The sequence below is a fragment of the Thermobia domestica genome, chromosome 8 (genome assembly GCF_964235325.1).
Source record: "Thermobia domestica chromosome 8, izTheDome1.hap1.1, whole genome shotgun sequence".
NCBI classification, from domain to species: domain Eukaryota; kingdom Metazoa; phylum Arthropoda; class Insecta; order Zygentoma; family Lepismatidae; genus Thermobia; species Thermobia domestica.
In genome coordinates, this window is record NC_137461.1 from 159818160 (window position 1) to 159842435 (window position 24276).

The 24276-nt window shown below is 35.1% G+C and overlaps 1 protein-coding gene across 3 annotated transcripts in view; it reads right to left on the minus strand.

Annotated features, from left to right (window-relative positions):
- Window positions 1-24276, minus strand: part of LOC145693314 (clavesin-1-like) — a 283708-nt gene that overhangs the window by 143591 nt on the left and 115841 nt on the right. For 2 of the 3 annotated variants that reach the window (XM_081769190.1, XM_081769189.1), the window contains exon 2: window positions 9625-9720. In XM_081769190.1, the coding sequence (XP_081625316.1) occupies window positions 9625-9669 (45 nt within the window). In that variant the 5' untranslated portion in view covers window positions 9670-9720. Of the gene's footprint in view, window positions 1-9624; window positions 9854-24276 lie in introns of those variants that run through there. The other variant, XM_081769188.1, reaches the window with a different exon arrangement.

Genomic DNA, 24276 nt, shown 5'->3' on the forward strand with positions numbered 1-24276 from the left:
AGCTTAAAATCCGAAATACATATTCTTCTAGAAGTTTCACCCGCTCTTATTGTAATATATAATACAACCATCACAATGAATTTGGTAGAATATGACCCAGGTTTGTAGAATGAAACAGTTATGTGTAGTGTTTGTAAGAACCTGATCTTGGATCTCGCTACTCGTAATCGGAATTTTCCCACATCACCATCACGTAAATGTGGGGATAATAACTTTAGGACTAAATAGAATATGAATTCCGCAATACTTATTTTCCAAAATCCTTCTTATGGCTTATTATTATTTCCAGTGTAAAACTCCATTATTAGATATATCTAAATGTGTTAATCAGTAAATAAATAACCTCAAAGTAAATTGCGAATAAGAAGAGAATGCATTAAAAATGTGACGTTTGTATTTTGAATTCATGAAGAAAAATATGTCAGCATCGAACAATAATATTAACCAAAGAAATACCAATGTATAATACTATCTATTCGAGTACATTTCAAATAAACGTTTGATGGAATACATCGTTCTTAACATATGTAGCGCAACATCTCATATCATCAGGCGTTCTTCAGTATCAAATTTAAACAATTTACTTACATTCGTTATTTGTGAATCTTCAATTTGAGAATAGTACCAGCTGGGTGCTAAATATGATACGCTTAATTACAGTTGTTAAAATTATTAGGACAGCTATTCAAATAATTAGTGCCGGTACAATTATTTGAAGAATTGTTTGTTCATAAATTAAACATAACTTTCTTGCAAGGCTGTCTATATTCTTTATTATAAATTAACGAGAAATGTTACAGTTTCGGAAGTATATCACTTCCTTCTTCAGACTACTATTCCAACTGAAATCATAGATAACGTAACATAATTTGTTATCTCTACCAATCAAGAATCATTTTTTTCTTTCATTTTTCATTAAAATTCAAAATATATGTCCATTGTTGTGACAATTTTAAACTCTTAACAGAAATAATACATTGTTAATTAATCTTTATATTTCTTTTAACATATATTAACTAAATTAAATACAAATTAACTATCTAAATATTGAAATTTTCTACCTAATATTGAATACTAAATTTTCTACCTGAATATTGATTACTAATTAACTACATGAATATTGAAAACTATGGGAACAATTGAAAGACAATGGTTACAGTGATAAGGACAAGAAAAAGAGCAGGAATAGAAGGAAGAAAAGTGAGAAAGAAGAAGAGAAAGAAGAGGACAAGAAGAAACGATGGCATGGTATTGAAAGTGCAGGGGTGATATCAGAGAAGATAAGAAGAATTCTTAAGAGAGAAGGTATTAAGACGTACAGGCAAGGAGGAATGAAGATAATAGATATCATCAAGAAAAAGAAGATGAGAACGTCAGCGGAATTATGTAAGAAAGGAGTGATATATGAAGTACCGTGTGGGATGTGTGATAAGGTGTATATAGGAGAAACCAAGAAGAGAATGCAAGAACGTTTAAAACAGCATAAAGATGATATAAGATTGAAGAGAGACAGAAATGCAATTTACAAGCACGTAGATGAAACAGGCCACGACGTAAACTGGGAAGGAGCGAAAATATTGGAATATGAAGGGAGACAACTGGTTACGAAGTGGAAAGAAGCGAAGAGGATAAAAGAAGTGTACGTTAAAGCTATGAACTTGAATAGTGGTTTGAGTATTAATGAAGAATGGGAGAACATTTTGAAAAGGGAAGAAAGAAGAAAGAAGAAAAGTAGAATATAAGGACAATATAGGGTTAAATTTTATTTATATGTTTTTCAATATTCACGTAGTTAATTAGTAATCAATATTCAGGTAGAAAATTTAGTATTCAATATTAGGTAGAAAATTTCAATATTTAGATAGTTAATTTGTATTTAATTTAATTAATATATGTTAAAAGAAATATAAAGATTAATTAACAATGTATTATTTCTGTTAAGAGTTTAAAATTGTCACAACAATGGACATATATTTTGAATTTTAATGAAAAATGAAAGAAAAAAATGATTCTTGATTGGTAGAGATAACAAATTATGTTATGTTATCTATGATTTCAGTTGGAATAGTAGTCTGAAGAAGGAAGTGATATACTTCCGAAACTGTAACATTTCTCGTTAATTTATAATAAAGAATATAGACAGCCTTGCAAGAAAGTTATGTTTAATTTATGTTTAAGATGGACACAAGGCCTTTTTATAAAAATATCTAAATTGTTTATTATTTTGAATAAATATTTGTTGTTTATTATTGAATTCTTGAAACAATTTGTTAGAATTTTATCAGACTCTCTTGAAGGTCAAAATTGAGAATACATTTATTGTGATTTGAAAATAACATTATGAAACCACATATGAATAATTTTGTTCGATGACATTCAGCCATTCTTCCGACATCATTATCCCGTCGCTATAGAACACTAGAGGTTTATGGTTAAAAAATAGCGACACATAGGTTTTACATGCCTCTTTTAAAATTTTTTTAACACCAAACAGGAAGTTCTGCAGAGACGAAATAGATTATAATCAGACAGTACCAGGTTTGAATCTCTTGATGGACTTCCGCTAATTGTCGACAGTACAGCTTCGAGTCTATCGTTGTGTCCAGCTCATGATGCACGATGCACTTTCAATCTTACCAAACTCACAGCATAATCTTTCTGAGCGTCAGTGTGAGCTTTACCACAGACTGTGGAGCTTATACTTACTTCAATCGCTCGTCTTCGGTGTGAGCGGTCCCGGGTTCGATTCCCGCTGGGGCCACTCGGTCGAAAAAGTGTAAAACTTTTTCAGGCCAGCCACCCTGAATAAGGTTTTCCTGGGTTTTCCCCATTTACACCAGGCAAATGCCGGGGTGGTACCTAATTATAGGTCCCAGGTAGTTTCCTTCCTTCCCCAATCCTTTCTTATTTCCCTTTCCCCGGGTTGTGTGCTCGCCGAGGGACGTCATCCCTCAAAACGTGACGGGCTAAATGGCCTTAGACGCCGAAAGCCCAGAAATCTAAATCCTGATCCTAATCCGCGATATTTTTCGCATATTGTTGTTGTAGGTTATTCACATGTTATTATTCGTGATCAACTCCTTCAGAAATTGTTCGAATCCGTGACGTTTCAGTAGAGATTCACAGATAGAAATTCGATCGAGTAAATATTTTTTGAGTTAGATCATGTAGCGCCCAAACGTTGAGTTTCTTCAAGTAGTGAGCTTTCTCCCAATGGTTTTAAACTGTTTAGCGGTTGATGTTTAGGTAATTGGCGATGTCAGGACTGCTTACATGTTATCCACTTTTGCTGTGATTAGTCGTCCACTTTGAAGAGCATCTTAGTCATCAAAATCTCAGAACAAAAGGGCTGAGCCATCTTTTGGCGTTGCTTTCGGTTATGCATCTTGCGCATAAACAGCAAAGCTTTCTTCATGGATTTGCGTCTTTACCGAAATAAAAATGTATAACGTAGCGCAATTTTGAGGAAAATTCACTTATCTGCATGCCACAATACCTTATGTTTGATATGTATTTCGATACTTTCTGCATATCTGCTACCTTCAACTCTCATATGTCAAATGACGTTAGGCCTGAGCCGCTGCGACTCGTATACTCTGAAATTTGGAAAACTAAGTAACCTCGTATATAAAAGACATAATGATCTGATATTTATGTTCGAATATGGAATTCAATATTTAATATCAGAAGTTTCAACTTAGGAGTACAAGAAGAACCACTCTTTAATGTTTTGTGATCTGTAGTTCTCATTACTTTAGGTATGCTAACACATATTTAATAGATGGTGGTCGAAGACAGTAAATAAAGTTCATCTCTGAGTTCCAGCGTGATAATTCTATACATGTTCAGAAAACATACGGTAATTGAGAATCAATCAGTCACAAGGCAGTGTGTTGTTGAACATCACTGAGTGAAAGTGCACCATGGAGGAAACACAATTGCAAGTGATTTTTCCTATACGAGTTCAAATTAGGACATTCTCGTTGTGGAAAACATCAGTAATAAGTTTGGGGATGACTGCTGAATGAATCCACCATACGCCGTTGATTCCGTGCAATTTCGCACGGTGAAGTTTCACATGGTGCTCATTATCGAGCAATTTCGCACTGTCGTCCTTATCGGATTAATCATTCTGCAGGTGTGGTGCATTTTCACACGGTCCACCTGTCAATCATGTGATTCACTCTAAAACCGCTTTCACTATAGGGGGTGGGAGGACAGAACAAATGTCAACTAAGAACAGAAAAAGAGCAAACACAGTTTAAAATAAATACGAACAATTGAATCAATACTAGCTTCAAATACTTTTTCCAATTGTTCACCATAGATGCAGATATAGAAACCACATATGATAAGACATTGGTTATAACAGTCTTGTATGCATTGATGCCAGATAATATAGAGCGAACACACAAGGAACAGTTTACATTTCTTAAAATGTGGTCTGGCTAGAACGAATCTCGAGTGCTGAAGTGGATTTTGTGCTTGCTGCAATCAATGCATTGCGTGTGTTGTTTCCTAATTCAAAGATTCCTGGCTGCCATTACCATTTTAACCAAAATATCTGGTGGAAGTTTTTTAGGTCTCGTCGAAGAATAACTCAACCAGTGGCATATTTTATCGGCTACCGGGGTTACCGGCGGTAGCCCTAGAATATTACGAAATAAAGGTACTATAATAAAAATTAATTTACATTGATAATTTTATACTTGAGTATCTTATTTTAATGGTACAAGTTGGTGAGAACGTTATGAATTTAGAAATATCCGCGTTTTTTTTTTTTTTTTTTTTTTTGCAGGGAGTGTGCCTCGCTTCTTAAGATATCGACTTGGCAACACGGCAGAAACCTACTTTCTCTTTCAGTAAGAGCTACCATCTATCCAAAACAAAATATAGGGACACTAAACGCAGCACATGAAAGTAGAAATGTACGATCCTTTTCCGTAATAACTAATAAGATAAAATAAATCTTTCTAAAGAGCAAATTATATTTATCTATTTGACAAAAGCAGAGTATGGTTTTCTGTTATTTTGGAGACTGTATAATAACGTGCAAACTAAACTCCAATAATAATAATAATAATAATAATAATAATAATAATAATAATAATAATAATAATAATAATAATAATAATAATAATAATAATAATAATAATGGCAACACTGAATATTCTTCCGATTCGTATTTTCGGGCGTAGAAAAACATTATCTATTACTGAGGTAGGTTACATTTCATTATCTCTTTTCGCTCATGAAAAACTGGCAAAAGATTAAATTGTTAGCTTTTGAAAAATATTTAGTAGTCTACCCCCTTAATATAAATACAGAGTGTTTGAAAAAGAACTCCCTAGTTTTAAGTATAAATTTAATTGAGAAATGAATGAAAACTTACATCAATGAGTACATATCAGGAAAGAGAATTCCTTCAAGTTTTGTTTAATGTTGGTAGACTTCAACGTGGGATCCATTTGTGGCTCTGAACACGTCGAGACAATATTCCAGTTCTCGCCACGTATTCACCAATATTTCAGGTGTAACTGCCCCAACCGCCGCTACGATTCTTTCCCGTAAATGATTGATGTCTGATCTTTTCACTGTACACTTTAAGTCTGGGCTTCGTAGTGGCCAATGTATTGGGCCAGCCCTACCTAACCACCTTCCTGGAAAGCGAGTGTCAGGAGCCGCACGCACATGGTTACTGTAATGAGGTAGGGCGCCATCTTGTCGGAAAAACACAAGTCCCTTTTCCGCCTCAATATCATCCATTTGGGGAAAGGCGTACTCTGTCAGCATGTCATAGTAAACGTCTCCGTTTATTGTTTCTTCTACAAAAATGAAAGGACCAATCACACGATCTTCCATCAAACCGCCACCAGACAGTAAGTTTGGGAGAGTCACGTTGATGCTGAATAACTTCATGTGGATGATCTTCCTCCCAAATTCTGCAGTTATGACGATTAACTGTTCCACTGACATAGAATGTAGCCTCGTCAGAAAAGAGAATCTTTTTTTAAAAAATTGACATCATCATCAATTCTGTGTAGAAAGTCAGCAGCAAACTCATATTTTTCGATTTTATCAGTAGGTTTAATTTCATATACGTAATTTGTAGGCGCGCAACTTAAGTCTTTTACGCACGACATCATACATAGTACCTTTAGGCACTCCTAATTGTAGACTACGTCTAGCCAATGACTTCTTCGGGCTCCGAACACAAGAAACACAGATCTGTTCAACAACATCTTCAGAAGTTCTCGGTCTACCTGGTGATTTTGCTTTTAAACCACTTCCGGTTTCCTTGAAAGACTTTAGCCAATGACGGATAGTTTTGCTGTAGGTGGTTCGCCACCATACTGACGTCTAAAATTACGTTGCACTGTTATAATTGACTCAGTTTTCATAAGCCAAATAACACACTGTGCTTTCTGTTGCGCAGTACACATTGTTGCTGAGTTGCTCTGCACTGCACGCCTGCCTGCCTGGACTGTACTAAGGAAACAGAAAAAAAAAAAAACAGCACTGGTCCGTCTCAAGGTCAAGCAGACCTGCCAACTGCAGGGGAGCCAAACTTGGAGAGCTGATAAATCAAACACCACAAACTAGAATAGTGTATGTCACTTTGTACAGATTCTAGGACACATTAAAACTAGGGAGTTCGTTTTCAAACACACTGTATATTAAGTACTGTATTATATGAGTATAAATTAGTATGTTTTGATATGTATTTTCAAGAACTAAATGCCCTCCAAAAATCCAGGGGATGGTGGGCAACTGCCCTCCCTTGCGGGCGACTATGAATGCTAATAAGATTGTAAATTTTTTTTATCAATACGATATTGAGTGCAATTTTGATGTTACGACTTCGTTATACAATATTTTACCATACTTATCTCTCCTGTATCAGTTTCTCGCGAGTCAAGATTTACAGATACAATACAAAAAAAAATATTACTTTTGTTACGCTTCTTGGCTAGAACAAGAAATTCATTTTTTTTTCTTATTGCACTATTAACCTTGACTTACTGGAACTTATAAGGAAAGTTCCGCATTGTAACATTCTTCATTCAAACGTTTGTTCGTGTATTTTCATATAGGGTCTAGATATTATCAGAAGATATAATGAAACAAAAATAACATTTTCAGTTCAACGTCTTCAGTTTATGCTACACTCTACAATATTACCATTGTACAGGTCAATAATAGTAAGAAAATTCCAAATATGAGACATTTACTAATCTACAGTTCTTACTCAGATGAACAACATTATATGAGCTGGTTTAAATCTTCATGTGTAATTTTCGAGAAAATTGATTCTTTTTTTGGTAAACTGAAAATGTATATTCTACGATAACAACGCTACCTGTGAAAATAAAAGGTATCGTACCACTAGCAAGAGGATGATATAGATTAAATCTTAAGCTTTAATTTAATTTTACTATAATATTATTAAAGTATGAGACATATGTCAATCGACAGACCACAATGAGATGTTTGAGAATAAACTCCACGTGTGTATTGACCAAAAGTGCAGTATTCATGACGCTAAAAAGTGCTGTCAACTATTGCTGATAATAAACAACACTTTTTAGTGTCATAAATACTCTGTTTTTGGTATTGTACTTTTGGTAACAATTTATACTTTTTTCAGCTGCAACAGATTACTTATTTACTTATTTACGATACATGTGAATAATATGTTAAGTAGCTGATTGTATTAATAGCTGTTTGTCTTCTCCTAACACTCATCACATAATGCTTATAAACTAAGAAATACGGGTATTAAATGCAATTGAATAATGATAGAAGAATTTAGTCAAAAGAGCGGAAGAAAGGTTGCCATTCGTTCTGGTTTTCCGGGACTGTTATCGGTTTTGAGTTCACTGTCCTTGTGTCTCAACACGTTCGTACTAGATGATCAGATATCCCGATTTTGAGGAATACATTTTCTTTTTATTTTATATTTACCAGCTTTGAGATTACTATTTATTGTTAGTAACTATCTATTTAATTTCATCTAACTTGTTTGAGCTACTTTTATCACTGCATGCAATTTTGATTTCAAGTGCAATCATGAAATTATTTCTAGACATGGGCAGAATCGAATACTTTTGATAATCGAATTTGTAGTGGATTCTGCAGGGAAAGAATTAATTCTGGACTGGAATCGGAATCACTTTTTCTCCATATCTAACTCCATACCAAAAACTACTCATTATAACGTGTTCCTGGTTTTAGTTTCCAAGTTTATGACAACCTTAAGTAGAAAGGAACAGAGAACTCCGAGAACTGAGATTTTGTCAACCACAAAATCACATAGTTTTTGATCGAACAATTTGTTGGTTGGTTTGATTGCTTGGAGTCTCTTTCAGCAGCAAGGCTAAATGAATCGTGAATCAACAACTTAAATGAAATGAATGTCTCACATTAATGTATTTTAGCTAAGGGAGAGAGACGATTAAGATAACTGAATGATGATGCAAGAATTGGTGTAATGAAATGTTGGAGGAAACGAGAGCTCCCCGAGAAAACCGACGAACATGATGTTGTCCGCCACAAACTTACTTGATCGGGGATCGAACCAGGAAACCCACACACCAGAGATAAGCACTCTATCATGAGCCACTGTGCACCCCCCCCCCCAACTAGAACTTAGGTGGGATGAGAATCACATAAGCTACTACAGGAAGAACGGTTGGTTGTTGTCTAGCGTCCTCTTCACTACAATTATCTACCGAACGAGGCGAACTGTAAAGTCAGATCGGAAACAATAGTCGAATTACAAGCGAAGTAAATGTCTCCAACAGAATTAAAAAAAAAAAAAAAAAAAACTGTATTACTCAGCCTTCGTTGATAGTGAGCTATAAATATTTCTTCTTATTTTTTAAATGCGTAACACCAGAATAAAATTTAGTTATTCTGTATAATCAATATATTAGTTGTTTGATTGATTCATTTAAAGTCTTTTTTGAACACTGTAGCTAAATGACAGAGAGAAACTACTGTTTAAAGTACATTTAGGATATAGATTCCTGTGCTTTCGGCATCTATGGCCATTTAGCCCGTCACGTTCCACGGATAACGTCCCTCGGTGAACACACTATCCGGGGAAAGGGAAGGAAGAAAGGATTTGAGAAGGAAGGAAGCGGCCTGGAACCTATAAACTAGGTACCACCCCAGTATTTGCCTGGTGTGAATGAGGAAAACCTCATTCAGTGTTGCTGGCCTGAAAAAGCCACAGGAGGACCGAGTTTCCCAACCGGGAATCGAACCCTGGACAGCTCGCAAGGAAGGCGAGAGCGTTAGCAACTACGCTAAGCGTGGTGTTTAAAGTAGATTCTAAACTACTACTCAAGTTTGTATCCGAGTCACATATCCCCACTGGGAATCAAACCCGAAACCACGCCTTCAGAAAGCACGCGCACTAACCACCCAGCTACAAAAGGACATATTAATTATTACTAGCAAATGCTGTATATTCAAGAAAAGATCTTTACAATTCTAAAGAATACTTCATTTCTATATTGCATTAGCAAATTATAAAATATGAAGAAAAAATGCAAAAAATGAACAAAAATTTAATAGCGTTATAAACATGGGAAAAATATTAAATAAAACAATACTTACATATTCTTCGATATTTTGTATATCCTCTTGTGAAACTAGACTCATCTTGTCTGCACAAACTCAGGCAGGATTCACACAATCAGTGAAATGTGTATCCTAGAACATAAAGATAGAATTAAATAAACACACTTTTATCTCCACTTGATTTCAGGTTGACAACCGAATGAGGAATAAGGAGCACGATAGCCAGGAAGACCAATTCCGAATGCTCCGCAAGGTCACAGAAAAGAACTCTTAAGATTCTTCGTCTGTACACCTTGACATAATGCGGTTTCTCTTGTTTTGCCCATGATTTTTTTTTCGTCTTTTTATGTGAGAAGAAAGAAGAAAACATTTACCAAGGCAAACATGATTCTCTCTCACATGTACACGAAATTTTAGTGTTGTTAAACACATTTAACAAAACTTTCAATAACAAAAAAGTGTGCTATTTTGTTATTATTTTTAAACATAAATGAGGAAGTGTTTACCTTTATTTATCGGATTTGATTATGCATAAAATGCTTGTTAATTGTGTGTGTAGTCGCTTCTGTTAGAAAGTAACTTCTGTTGTTTTCAGAATACAGATATTATGGGAGAAACGTATTTCAATTATTGTTCTCTTAATAGTGGGAATATTTCACAGGATAATGTGCTCGTCGCAGAATGGAAAATCCTCAGAAGTTTGAGTCATTAACTTTCGAAATAATTTACATAACTACTTTCCTTTGTCTGATTTGTAATTTGCACAAGTAGTATGTCATTGTGTTCTTCAATTAGTTTGGTTAGTTAACTCCTCTTTATCTATTTTGAATGTAGTTGTAAGTTACGTAAAAAAAAGGATAGGGTATATTTTCATACGTGATAATCATCATTGGGCCACTACGTCTCTGAAAATCTGAAATGCTCTTTCGGTGCATACATTCCTAGGACATATTCTATGGGACCACAAGTGAATACATTTCTTGGTGTTCACTTAACATTAAAATGATCACATGACTAAGTTTTTAACACACGCGTACATATTTCCAAATTTGTGCACATGAATTCCGAGTAAACTGTATAGCTGTTAGTTTTCACAGTATATTAGCCATAGCCCGTCCCAAAAGAAATATATACAAACTAAACTAAAATCTTATAAACTCAATAAAAGCAGACATGCAAGAATTAATTTTAAAAAATGCATAAATTACATTGTTCGTTTCCTTTGAGTCTTTTCCGATTATCTCTATTAATTAGTTTGTGGTGGACAATATCGTGTCTGTGAGTTTTCTCGGGGTACTGCCGTTTCCTCCAACATTCTCCTTCCATCAATTCTACTATTATCATTCACTTGCCTTAATCGTTGTCTCCCTTAGCCTAAATGGCTTAATTATCGGATATTTAAACAGTAAGATTTCTGTTCGATTATCTCCAGGCTTTTTCTTGATTCTACCATAAAGAGCGGAACTATAACTGAGCGTGTCTAATCAGATAAAATAGAAAATTTGGAATAATTTCAAAAGAGGGGGGAAATAGGTAAAAATACTTGAATTAATGATAACTCTAAATTGACACTTATGCATAATTCAAGCGCTAACTGTGAAATGATACAGTGATTAGTTACTATTATAAATTTATTCTTCTCGAAGAGAGAAAGGACCTGGCCATACACTATTTTGTCCAAGATATGTGTATTACGGCAATTGGTTTGTATCCATAAAAAACCTATAATCAGTAGAACGGTAAGAAGCATTCACACAAGTAGGCCGCGTGAATACGAGATAGGCTCCAGCAAGAAACAATCATTTCCATCATTAGTTCACTTTTGTTGTTGTTGTTGTTAACAATTGTCCATGCGGTAGTTGATACTTGAGGTTTTCCAATGAACTTCTTGCTCGTTCTTATTGTTCGAGACAATACAGAAGTAAAATTTCTTGTTTTGTGATGAACTTCTCTCCTTCAAGTTCTTTATTTTAACTACATTTGTACGACGGTAAGTCGATAAGTAACTGCAATATTTCTCTATTTCTTTTCGGGTTGGCTCTATGGCATCATGTGTTCATCAGACGCTAGGTATCATCGCTGGTGTCGACTGTGGAAGATTGCAGAGTATCAATCCGCTTTGCGCTGTTGCGAAGTAAAAATGGTCGCGTCACTTTTTGTATGTACCAAAGAAGAACAGCGTTCTGCCATGCGTTTTTTCTGATCTCAATGTACACTCGGAACGTAAATTCATAGAAGACTTTCAACACAATACGAGAACTATGTGCTACCATAGTCAAGTGTTTACCAATGGATTGAACAGTTCAAAGGCGGTCGAACGAGCATGAAGGATGAGGAAAGAGCAGAACATCCAGCTACAGCAATAACTGATAACATTATTGAAAGAGTCTGTGCCTTGATTTTAAATAATACAAGAATGATTGTTAATGAAATAGCAACCCACATGCTGATTAGTCATGGTTCTGCATAGACATCATGTATAACAGACCCAGATTTTACAAAATCTGTGCGAGATGAGTTTCCAAAAATCTCGTTGAAGAGCACAAGCGAAACTGTGTGAGAATCTGTCAGCACATACTGGTCCGTTACGCTAACGAAAGTGAAGCGTTTCTCAGGCGAATCATCACTGGAGATGAAATGTGGATTCGTCGCTTTGAACCAGAGAGTAAACGCCAGAGTTTGGAATAGAAGCGAGTCGGATCTCCCGTCAAGAAGAAATTTAAGAGTTAATCTTCTGCAAAGAAAAAATAACGCTCACAGTGTTTTGGGACTCACAAGGATCTATCCTGGAACATCACCTGGAAAAGAGGTAAACCATAAACAGTAAAAGGTACAGTGGTATGCTGTTAAGCAAGTTGAAGTTTACAATTAGTAATAAATACAGAGGTTGATTGTCGGAATACATTTTTGTGTCGCATGACAATGCGCTTCCACATACTCAAACTCTTCAGACGCTGTGTTTCGAGGTGTTGCAACATACTGCTTACAGTCCCAATCTCACTCCGTCATATTACCATCTGTTTGGTTCACTTAATGATGCTCTCTGAGGCCATCGATTCAGCTCCGATCAACAGGTAAAGGAAGCAGTGTATTCGTGGCACGCTGGGTAACCATTTTCTTTCGTTTCTTTCTTCTTCTTCTTTTTTTATAGGGTATCGAAAAGCTTGTGCAACGATGTACCAGGTTCATTGAAAATTAGGGTGACTATGTTGAAAAACGATATGAATAAAAACATTGTACTCTTGTGGTAATAAATAATAAAAATTAATTGCAGATTCTTATTGACTTGCCCTCGTATATTTCTTCTTATCATATTCGCTCTCTATTCCCCATATTCCCCTCATTCCTCATATTCCTCATATTCCCCTCTCTCGATCATATTCTTTTTCAATAATCCTTTTAATAGGCTTAAACGTTGTTTATGCTGATACTTGTAAAGTATGATGTTCATTTCTTCGTGTGCTTAAGATTCCAACACCGTTGGACCAGTAATGGAACAAGTTATGAGTCATCCTGTCACTTGGGTTCACGATTTTTGTTCCAGCCACCCGGATCTGGATCTCGCTTATAGATCTAGTATGATTCGGACAGACCAGGAAATCCAGAAAGATGCAATGAAATGAATAGATCTGGTGACCCGGGAGCAGCCAAAACATAGGCTTAGCATTAACTTTTCATGTAGGATGCACAAATGTAATTAAATAATAACTTTTTATGTGGATGTGCGCAAAGGTAATTAAAACTCACCCACTCCCTCACCTTAGTGTTATGTCAGTGCTCGTCAGTGCTATGAGCACAATGTTGGTGTTCCTATGTGCGAAAAGTTCTTAATAAATTATAGCTCGACGTCAAGCGATAATAACCACTTTCACATACGCACACACAAACACACACACACACACACAAACTGCTAAAAACAAAAGTTTGGCAATCCTTAGTGCTACGTCAGTGCTCATTAGTACTCCTACCTGCGAAAAGTTATTAACAAATTAAAATAGCAATCAAGAGAGAATTGGCACTTAAGCTTGCGCATGGAACGAAAAGAATGTAAATTTTTAGTACTAAGTTAATGCTAGATAATGCAAAGCACAATTTTGGTGCTACTACACACGCAAATCTATTAACAAATTAAAATGATGACACTGAATTAATGTCAAATCAAAGTTCACCTTTTAGAAATAAGCTTTGTAGGAAACGAAAAAGGTGTAAATCGCTAGTGCTTGCTTAGCACTGCAAGTACAACGTTAGTGGTTCTACGAAAGAAAAGTTTTAAAATTAAAGTGTAAATTTTGGCTTGTCGTCTAGACAGAAAAAACACTTTTGATTTATTCATATCTTCCTGCACATAGGAGCACTAACGATTCACACCTTTCCTGTTTTCTCACGATTACATTTACGCAAGTGGCGGTTTTAGTTTGAAGTCAAACTTAAGTCCAACTTTAATTTGTTAATAACTTTCTATTCGTAGAAGCCCTAACCAGCCCTAACCAGCCTAACGATTAACTTTTTTTCATTTTCCTCAAAGCTTATTTGTAACAGTGGTGATTATGGCTTGATCTCAAGCAGAATAGCCACATTAACTTATTAATAACTTGCCCCAGGGTAAGAGCACTAACGTTGTACTTGTAGCAATAATCAGTAATCAGTAGTAATACTAACAGTTCACACCTGTTTCGTTCCACACAAAGCTTGTTTGTAAAAGTGTCGATTCTGACTTAACCGCCAGTTTCGTTGGTTATAACATTACTTATGTAAGAGCATTAACGTTGTGTTTGTAGCACTAACCAGTATTGGCAGCACTAAGTTGTACTTGTATTTTCAAGCACTGACAATTGAGTCACTCTTCGTTTCCCGTAATGCTTATTTATAAAAGTGCCGATTTTCGCTTAACCGCTAATTTAACTTATTAATAACTTTTCGTATTTAGAAGTTCTAATGTTGTGCTTATAGTAATAAACTGCACTAACGATTGACGTTCGTTTCGGCTTTGGCAAAACTTACAAAAGTAGCGATTTTGGCTTGACGTTAAGCTGCTATAGCCACATTAATTTGTAATAACTCTGCATATATTGAGAGCACTAACGTAGTACTAACGATTCTGTTCTCCTTAAAGGTAATTTGTAAATATGGCGATTTTGGCTGGACGTCAAGGCAGAATCGCCACGTTTATTTGTTAATAACTTTCCGCTAGGAGAACTAACGTTGTGGTTGTAGTACTACCAAGCACTAACGTTTGGCGCACCCTTTTGGTTTCTAGCAAAGCTTACTTGTAAAATTGGCGATTTTGACTTTTCGTACGTAGGAGCACTAACGTTGTGTTTGTAGTACTATCCAGCGATAACTGTTATAACAGTTTCGTATTCGGCAAAAACCTTATTCATAAAAGTGTCGATTTGATGTCAAACTTTTACAGTCCTTCGTACCTTGGGGCAGTAACGTTGTTCTCATTACCACTAACCAGCACTAACGTAGTACTAACGATTGACATCTTTTCTGTTTTTTCAGATGTCATTAGTAAAGGTGACAAATTTAGCATGATGTCAATCAAGAATCGCTAATTTAATTTGTTGGAAACCTGCTATACATAGGAGGAATAACGTTGTGGTTTAAGCCCTGACCAGCACTAATGTAACAGTAATGTTGGACACTGTTTTAGTTTCTCGCAAAGCTTATTCCTAAAAGTGGGAATTTTGGCTGGATATCAAGCCAAAATCACCACTTTAATTTGTTAATAACTTTTGGTACGTAGAAGCACTAAAAAATGAAATGAAATCTTTGAGTTTTACGTCCCACGTTTATGCCGGTTAGGCTAAAGGGACGGTGATGATGAGTAATGAATGAAATGGTAGAATGAAGAAAGTGGGAGGAAACGGGAGAACCCCGAGAAAACCCACGCACACGGTGTTTGTCCACCATAAAGTTCACTTGACGGGGGCTGGGATCGAACCCGGGACCCCGAGCACCAGAAATGAACGCTCTACCACGGAGAAACCGCGGCCCATAGGAGCACTAAACTTGTGCCTGTAGTGATACCCAGCGATAGCGACTAACACCCGTTTCGTTTTCGAAAAATGCTTATTTTTAAAAGTGACAATTTTGATTTGACGTCAAACATTTACAGCCACATTAATTTGCTAATAACTCTATACCTGGGAGCACTAACGTTATGTTCGTCAGCACCAACAGAACTAACGTAGTACTAACAATTGACTCCCTTTCTGTTCCCTCCGGAAGCCATTTTTAATGTGGCGATTTTACGTTGTCGTTAAACCAGAATTGCTACTTTAATTTGGTAATAATGTATTGTACGTATTGTATTGTAGAAGAAGATCTGTTTGTAGCACTGATCAACATTAACGATTGATACCAGTTTCGTTTTTGGCAAAGGTTTCGTTTTCGTATAAGTATCAATTTAGGCTGACGTCAAGACGTTGTAGGCACATTAAAATGTTAAAAACTCTCCCTATATATATATTCTGTTCCCTCAGTGATTAGTCTTCTTGGGAACCTGACGTTTACTTTTAAGTGTCTGTTGGCTCTGAAGAAAACAATCTACTACTGACTACAAACCATATTATTGGAAACAGAAAGTAAAACTGGTGACAGGGACCATATTCTCTTCGAAACTTTATTCTATCTATAAAGAAAGTGGCTCAATCTACCCTCCAAATCCAAGACTCGAGCTTACTTTTCAAAAACTAGATTACTAACTAAAATACGGACCTTAGCAGTACGTTTTTCTGTCCTATTTTTTCATATTTGTTTCATAGTATTGCCCTAGAAATATACTATATATATATCTGTTTTTCTATACTCGCTTATTTTACATGGAAGTTACGGGAAGAAAATAGTGTTCAGTTAAAAGTGTTTAAAAAATGGAAAACGAATTGGATTGAATATGAGTAACTGTTGGCTACATTTACGAACTGTCCTTTGTATGAAATAAGTTATTTTGTTTTATCGTAAGAAATAAAATTGTCTTCGTGGTGCGTAATTCAAATTACCCGTTTCTTCAAATCATTTCGAGTTCAAAACTTAATTAAAAAAAAAAAAACTTTATATGCACACATTAGGGAGACATTCGAAAATAGTAACCAGCTTAAACAATTTGTAGAATATCAAAGTTAAAACATTTTTAAAAATATAATTAATGTTACTTTTTCCTTACTTTGCTTATCATACTTCTTTGTGATGCAAAGAAAATGTTTACTATTTCACAGTATGAAATAATAATAATAATAATAATAATAATAATAATAATAATAATAATAATAATAATAATAATAATAATAATAATAATATATGGAGAGAGAGAGGGAGAGAGAGAGAGAATCGATCAATTTGTGCTAAGTGTCAAATTTGCATACAAAAGAATTTAATGTGTCAGTGTAAGATAGTGTGTAGTGTTTGTGATGTGTAATGAATAAATTCATTTCTGTTAATTATATTTTGGATCCCTTAGATACTTACAGTCACGGAGGCAGAGGTGAGTACTTTTGCATGTTTGTTTCTTTCTTCTCGGATATGCACTTGGCTGAGTCCAGAGGAGACTGTGAGCACTCTTTCTCCGTCTTTATCTGATGATAAAAGATCCTCTGGTAGGGAGATGGCACAGAAAATAGAGCCATAGGACCATCCACTGGTCGTCAAAGGGGTAGATGTCTATAAACACCCAACTCACACGGGAGAGGATATTGTCTTTGTCAAATAAATATATTAAAATTAGTTACCTTGAAAATTCATTTTGGCAAATTCGTATAAAATTCCATTATAGTTTTTATTATTCATTAAGTAGATTATTTGAAAGCTATTAAGAGGATTAGAGGTGTCAATATTTCCTCTACCCATTTCTCATGCTGGAAAATTGGGAATACATTCAGCATGGTGACTTTAGGTGATCACTCAACCACAGCCATCCAGCTTCGAGCATGAGAGAGCCCTCTACATAGCACAAACGTAGCGCTAACGATTAACACCTTTTCTGTTCTCTTCAAAGGTCTTCTGTAAAAGTGGCGATTTTGGCTTAACATCAAGGTAGAATCGTCACTAATAATTTTTTAACAACTTCCTTTGCGTACGAGCACTAACATTGTATTTGTAGCATTAGCCAGCACTATCGTAGTACGAACGATTGACATCGCTTACCTTTTCCACAAAGCATATTTTCAGCATTTGCAATTCTGGCTTGACTATCGCTTTACTTTCTGTGTGTAGAAGCAATAACTTTGTGCTTATAGCTCTAACCAGCACTAACGTAGGGCCAATGATTGACATATTTTCTGTTCTTCCAAAAATTCATTGCCACTTTAATTTGTTAATAACTTCCTGTACGTAGAGCACTAATGTTATGGTTATAGAACTAACCAATACTAACGTAGCATTAACCATTCACACCCTTTTCGTTTCCCGCAAATAAGTACTTTGTCTTGAAGCTCAGCCAGAATCACCACTGTTAGTATCTTGCTATACCAAGAAGCACTGACGTTGTGCTTGTAGCACTGTACAGCACTAACGATTGACACTTTTTCTGTTCTCCCCAGAGATCATATGTAAAAATGACGATTTTGGCTTGACATCACTCAAAAGTCAACACGAAGTCAGAATTACCACTTTAATTTGGCAATAACTTTTCTTTCGTATGGTCACTAAAATTGTGCTTGTAGCATTAATCAGCATTAATTATTGATACCCCTTTTATTTTCGGCAAAGCTTATTTGTAAAAGTGGCGATTTTGGCTTGACGTCAAGTTAAAATAGCCATATTAAAATATTAATAACAATCTATACCTTGGAGCACTAGCATTATACTTGTTAGCTCTAACCAGCACTTACGTAGAGCTAACAATTGGTATAAGTTTTAGTATGATTTTCAGATTAGCGACTTTGACATGATAAAGGTCTGCATGTATATCCTGATGTCAAGATTAAATTGACACAATTTATCAGACATTACTGTAAAGGTTTTCTAAGACCAAAGTCACTAGAGAACAGGTTGCCTCTTAACCATGCTGCACGGCCATAGGCTGTCCCGGAATGACGTCACTTATAGACCCGCGAAGCGCGCAAAAAATTTGTCGTCTGCTTTTTTCCCACTTAAGAATAAGGAATAGGGTCTTCGCGGGAGAAGTCCTATACTGAATTAACGTTACATAGTAAAATCCTTTCTTTACTTGCATGCAGAATCAAACTTAAGTGTCTGTAATTTACTACATAGATTAATGATCGAGAACAGAATTTATAATAATAATTGTGTTTTACGATAATATTCTATTGTTAGAAACCTTACCTTACTGGACAAGTTTCCTGAGCTTTTACTCCCGTTTGTCCTGAGAGCTTCCTTCTCTTTTTACAGAAACCTTAACACTTTTCTGTTTTGCCAAACTATTCAAAACCTTAATTGTGGCATATGTTCTCATTCGCACAAATGTAGTCACTATTTCAGAATTCACATTAGCATTACTTCCACAAATAATCCTCTTTAGACATTTCATGGTATCTTTTCCCTTATACGCACTGTTCTTCCATGGTAAAATGAAAACTGTCCTTTCATATCTTTTACATACGAAAGCACTCTTCAGTGAGCTGTGTGAGATGGCCATGAGACAAGCTTTGAATCAGAGTTGTAGCTAGCAGGCTTATCTAGGAAGGGCCCGTCATTTTTTGGGGGGAGGGAGAAGACAGCTACAATTTACAAAGCCAAAAAAAGTGTTACAGTTAGTGATTTTGAGGCCTGAAAAAACCGGAAATTTTTCGTTTCCGTCCGGAGAACTAAAAACACTTTTTTAAAGCTTTGGTTTTTGCTTTTTCTCCATAAATATTATGTGTCCAGTAGTTTTTATTATGATTAACCAAGAACTACAGCTCCAAACCAAATGTTATGCCTTTGTGCATGATGATGGTGGTGAAGAGTGATAAACGGGAACATTTTTTATTGTTCTGATTACTTAAATAAGGGTGTATTTTTTGCATTTTCTTTATTATTATTATTATTATTATTATTATTATTATTATTATTATTATTATTATTATTATTATTATTATTATTATTATTATTATTATTATTATTATTATTATTATTGCACACCAACCTGCTATATACACCAGTCCATCTTCTTCCATTGCTGATTGTGTCTCAATGTAGCACACTTGACTTAAGAACATCTTTGTCTTCGGTCATTGTCTTCAACATTTCATCAGTACATACAACACCACATTTTAAAGAAATTTGTTTATAATAAATTCTTCATTTTCGACAGTATTTGCGTTTTCGTTAATTTTCAGTACGCCAGGATTATTGCTTAAAATAATCATTCTAATTCTATTTAGTGCATTTAAAACTGTAGGATGATCATAGAGTTCTCAAGTGTCTTTAAAGCGTTTGGTCTACGGGTGACGTTTCACGATCTTCACCGATTCCATCCGAACGAAAACCGAAGTGTTTCGAGGCAACCTGTTCTCTAGCAACCTTGTTCTAAGACACATGGACTACTATTATTTGTACCAATCTCTAAATTGACTTGTATGTCCCATTTGACAATAACTCAATTTCTAACTTCTGATAATTGTAATTTATTGAAGTTTTTTTCATTACAAAGTTAAAAAAGTGTATCCCCACATAATTCGGTCTATTTCCTCTTTTTAAAATAATTGTAAATTAAAAAACAATATCAAAATTTGAGATTTGGTACGTACGCCCTTCGTGAAATAAAATGAAATCCGATTAATGTTCCATGTTATGCTTTTTTGACTAAGAGAGATGGAAGATTTGGTAGAATGAGATTGTCCGAGGAAACGAGAGTACCCTTAGAAAGCTCCTAGATACCATGTTATACACCACAAACTTACTTGGCCAGAGATGGAGCCATGCACATCATTTGTTAGTTTGAGGATAGATACTATGAGATCTACAGCTAAAGTGGGATCTGAACCACTGCAATGTGATTGATGCTTTCCTAAAGAGAATCGAACCCAGAATCTCACGTAATAAAGGTTGCTAGCACTAAGTTTATTTTTTAAAATAAAATACTGAAACACTGAACATAACTCAACAATTCATATTGCTGGAGCTGTTAAGGTGTGGTATAGTAAACATTGAGAGTGACATACAACCTTTCTTTGCTCACTTAATCTCCAGACTTGAACATCATTGAACATCTGTGGTCAGCTTGAAGCTGAGACTCCGAAACAGATATCCACCTTTATTCTCAATGACGGAACTGAATGCTGTATCGCATTAGGAATTGCACAGAATTAGAGCTGTTCTGCTGGCTAATGTTAGTCGCACGCAGTGTTCAGCAGGCAAGTTGTATTTTTTCTCAGATGCTTCATTCTTGTGATAACTATCTGTATAGTCTACTCAAGTGTCATTATCTAAACAATCGGATAACGACCTTAATTGGGGATCATTCTACTAGACTTTGTATAGTTCTAATACATAAATATATTACATGGTAATAGTAACAAGATAGGTGGGCGGTTACCGTATTCATTTTTCTGTCGATGGCTCTATATCAAAATAAAGAATCCTTTAGTTTACACAGCGTTATATGCTTCATTTTATAATCTAAAGAAGCCGGACATTAAATGAAATCGAGTTATGACTACGGTACGTTATGTTGAAGTGAGTAGACGCGGTGGGCCTTATGCAGAGACGTTCTGATGCGTGATGAGTGCCATACTAAAGAATTCGACTAACATATGTTTCCTGCAATAGTCCGGTCTTTAGTATGACGCTAATCAAACGTCAAAACGACTCTGCATAAGGCGGGATGTGTCCAGAAACCCTATCATAAATAGTACTAGCTTTGTAATATTAATATAAAACATACAAAAAACCTAAATTTTTATGAGAATATCGACCTAGTGTAATCAAATTATGACAAACTGCATTAAGTATTCACAACTTCTTAATTCTAGGGTTTCTACTTTGTAATATTTTATTACGTACAGTATTGGAAGAGTTTATAGAATTTATAGAAGTTCTGTGAAACGGACAGAATGAGCATGGTCTAGGATAGATCCTGTATTAGCATCGGTGAGCGCGTGATCACTATGACTATCTGCATGACTATCACTCCAACATGTTATTTCAAAGAATAGCATTTAGCATAACTACCACTTTAGCATGTTTACAGAGATGGTGTTGCGTGGTGTGAAAATAACACTACGGCGGTGTTACAGAACTAAATGAATGAACGAACGAACGCGGAAACAGGAACAGCGTCACGGTTCTATCAACATAGGTGTTACTCGCTAACATCAGAAGCGCATGTTTTCTTTTTCTATATATACACACATACACCACGGCTCACGTATGAATATATTTGATAGTACATGTATGCATAATAACCAACAACATATTATATTTCCTGTAATGTTTCACGAAAATAGTTTTATGAGCGTATTAATTTACTGTCGTTTACATGAGTAGAAGTTCGTTTGTTTGTTTGTTTGTTCACTATTCCTCTCCGTCTCACACTATATTTCGTTTTTCGTAAGCACTTGTAAAATTTATGCCACATTTCATTATCCCTCATCCATTTAGTAAGAAAGATTACGTTTTTTTTTTTTTTTTTTTGTAAAAAGTAGTTATTTGGCAATTGTACATAACACATAAATATTGTGCTAATAAAATGATTTCTCATTATGCCAAGTAGCACTAAGCATGTCAAAATTTAACATAACTAGAGTAACAGACCCATTTGGTTAAACTAACAGAGCATTTTTTTTTTTTTTTTTACTGTATAGTAGAATTAAACATTGAACTTGGTACAACCAAAAATCTATTCAACTTGATACCTACGCGTCAGATAGATAGGTTGTCACTACCACGTACTACCTCAATATTTACTTAAATGTAGATAAACGAAGTACGCTTTAACAAACTGATAAGGTTTTCTCCAGCAACTACATGTTCTTCTATAATAACAGATAACGCTTCCAATGTAAACACAACATCTTGTTTCCAATAACCTACCCGAACAATTCTACAATTCCAATATTGCCGAATATAAGGAACTGATAAAAACCTAAAACTTAGATGTCAACAATAGCAACTGTTCAAGAGAACTAATGCTAGTGAGTAATATCTACATAGACAATATTACGATATAAAATATAAGTAAATAATAAAAAAAAAATGAGTGTATTTCAATAGCTGGTAGAGTTACAAGAGTTTCACTCTTTGATATAAATATATATATGTATAAATATTTATATATAAATGATCGAAACTCTATACATAAATGATCGAAAAGGACCGATATTAGTGTCGATTACACTGAGAAAAATCCGTTATCCGGACAGCGGTATATTGTACAAATATACGGTATCTTTAAGTTTACTACAGAAATCAGTACGGAGCATACGTTATCCATATCCTACATATGTACTCCTCTTAGATGTCACATCATGCCGTTGCAGGATGTCTGACATCTAACAGTCTTTCGAATATTACATACGTATACGTATATTACATCCGTCAGCTATATGTTACATACGTCCATCTGTGTGTGAGATCCTGACCGCTATATACAGCTTTTTCGTTTATACGGAAAGTACGCTTATTCGGAACACTTATACGGAAAGTACTTATAAAATATACTTTTTCAGTTATATGTTCGCTCAACGTTAAATCCAAAAACTACATGATTTACACATGTAACCTACGTTTTTATGTACACCACATACAATTTTTTCTCAGTATCCATAATTTTTGGGATAATTGAGACAAACATGACACTTCCGATGTCGTTTAAATTCAAATTCAGTCCCTATTGCCCTTTAGATCCACTATGAAACGTTTTCTCTTCGTGCGAAGAACGGGCAATCTGCTAGTATGTACTGAATAAAAGGGACAAGCTAGCGCAATAAACTTTCTCGGTCCCATTTGTTAGGTTAGTCATCTGTAGAGTTATTATTGGAATATTTATTTATGAAGTATAAACAAATCTATAAGAAGGTTTTCGGAATTTTGAGGGAAACTCATCATATGATAAAACTACTCTTTCTACGGTCTTCAGAAATAAATTGATTTTGTCATATTCAAAGTTTAAATTTTAAAATTCATATTTAAGTATTAAATATTAAATTGGCGAAAGAACACACTGACACCAATGAACTACCACTTTTTGAAGCCTTATTAAGAAAAATAAATTACACATAGTACTACTATCTGCTAGAGTTTATAATGATTTAATCGTTCATGTAATGCAAAGTCATTCATTCGTCAGTGCCGGTGTGTTTAAAATGGTATTGTTTTCGATTTTCCCTCTCCAATAAACTTCTTTTATATTTCAGTGTGAGAGGAAAATTCAAAACATCACTATTTCATTCAAATTATAAGTTCAAAGTTTCTTCTCGATATATTGAACAGTTTGACGTCTAGGCCTCGTTACATACTGACATATGAACATCGAGTTCGAATTTTTTCATGACCACAATACACTGCTATTAGTCGTTTTTGTGGTCCCGTGTAGCATAGATGCTAAAGCTCTCGTCTTTGTTGCGAGCGGTCCCGGGTTCAGTTCCCGGTGGGGACACTCGGTCGAAAAGGAGTACCACGTTTTTAGGCCAGACATCTTGAATGAGTTTTTTTTCTGGATTTTCCTCATTCACAGGTCCTAGACCAATTTCTTCTTTCCCCTTGAGTAGTGTACTTGGGCATCATCTCTTTTGCGTGACCCGCTTA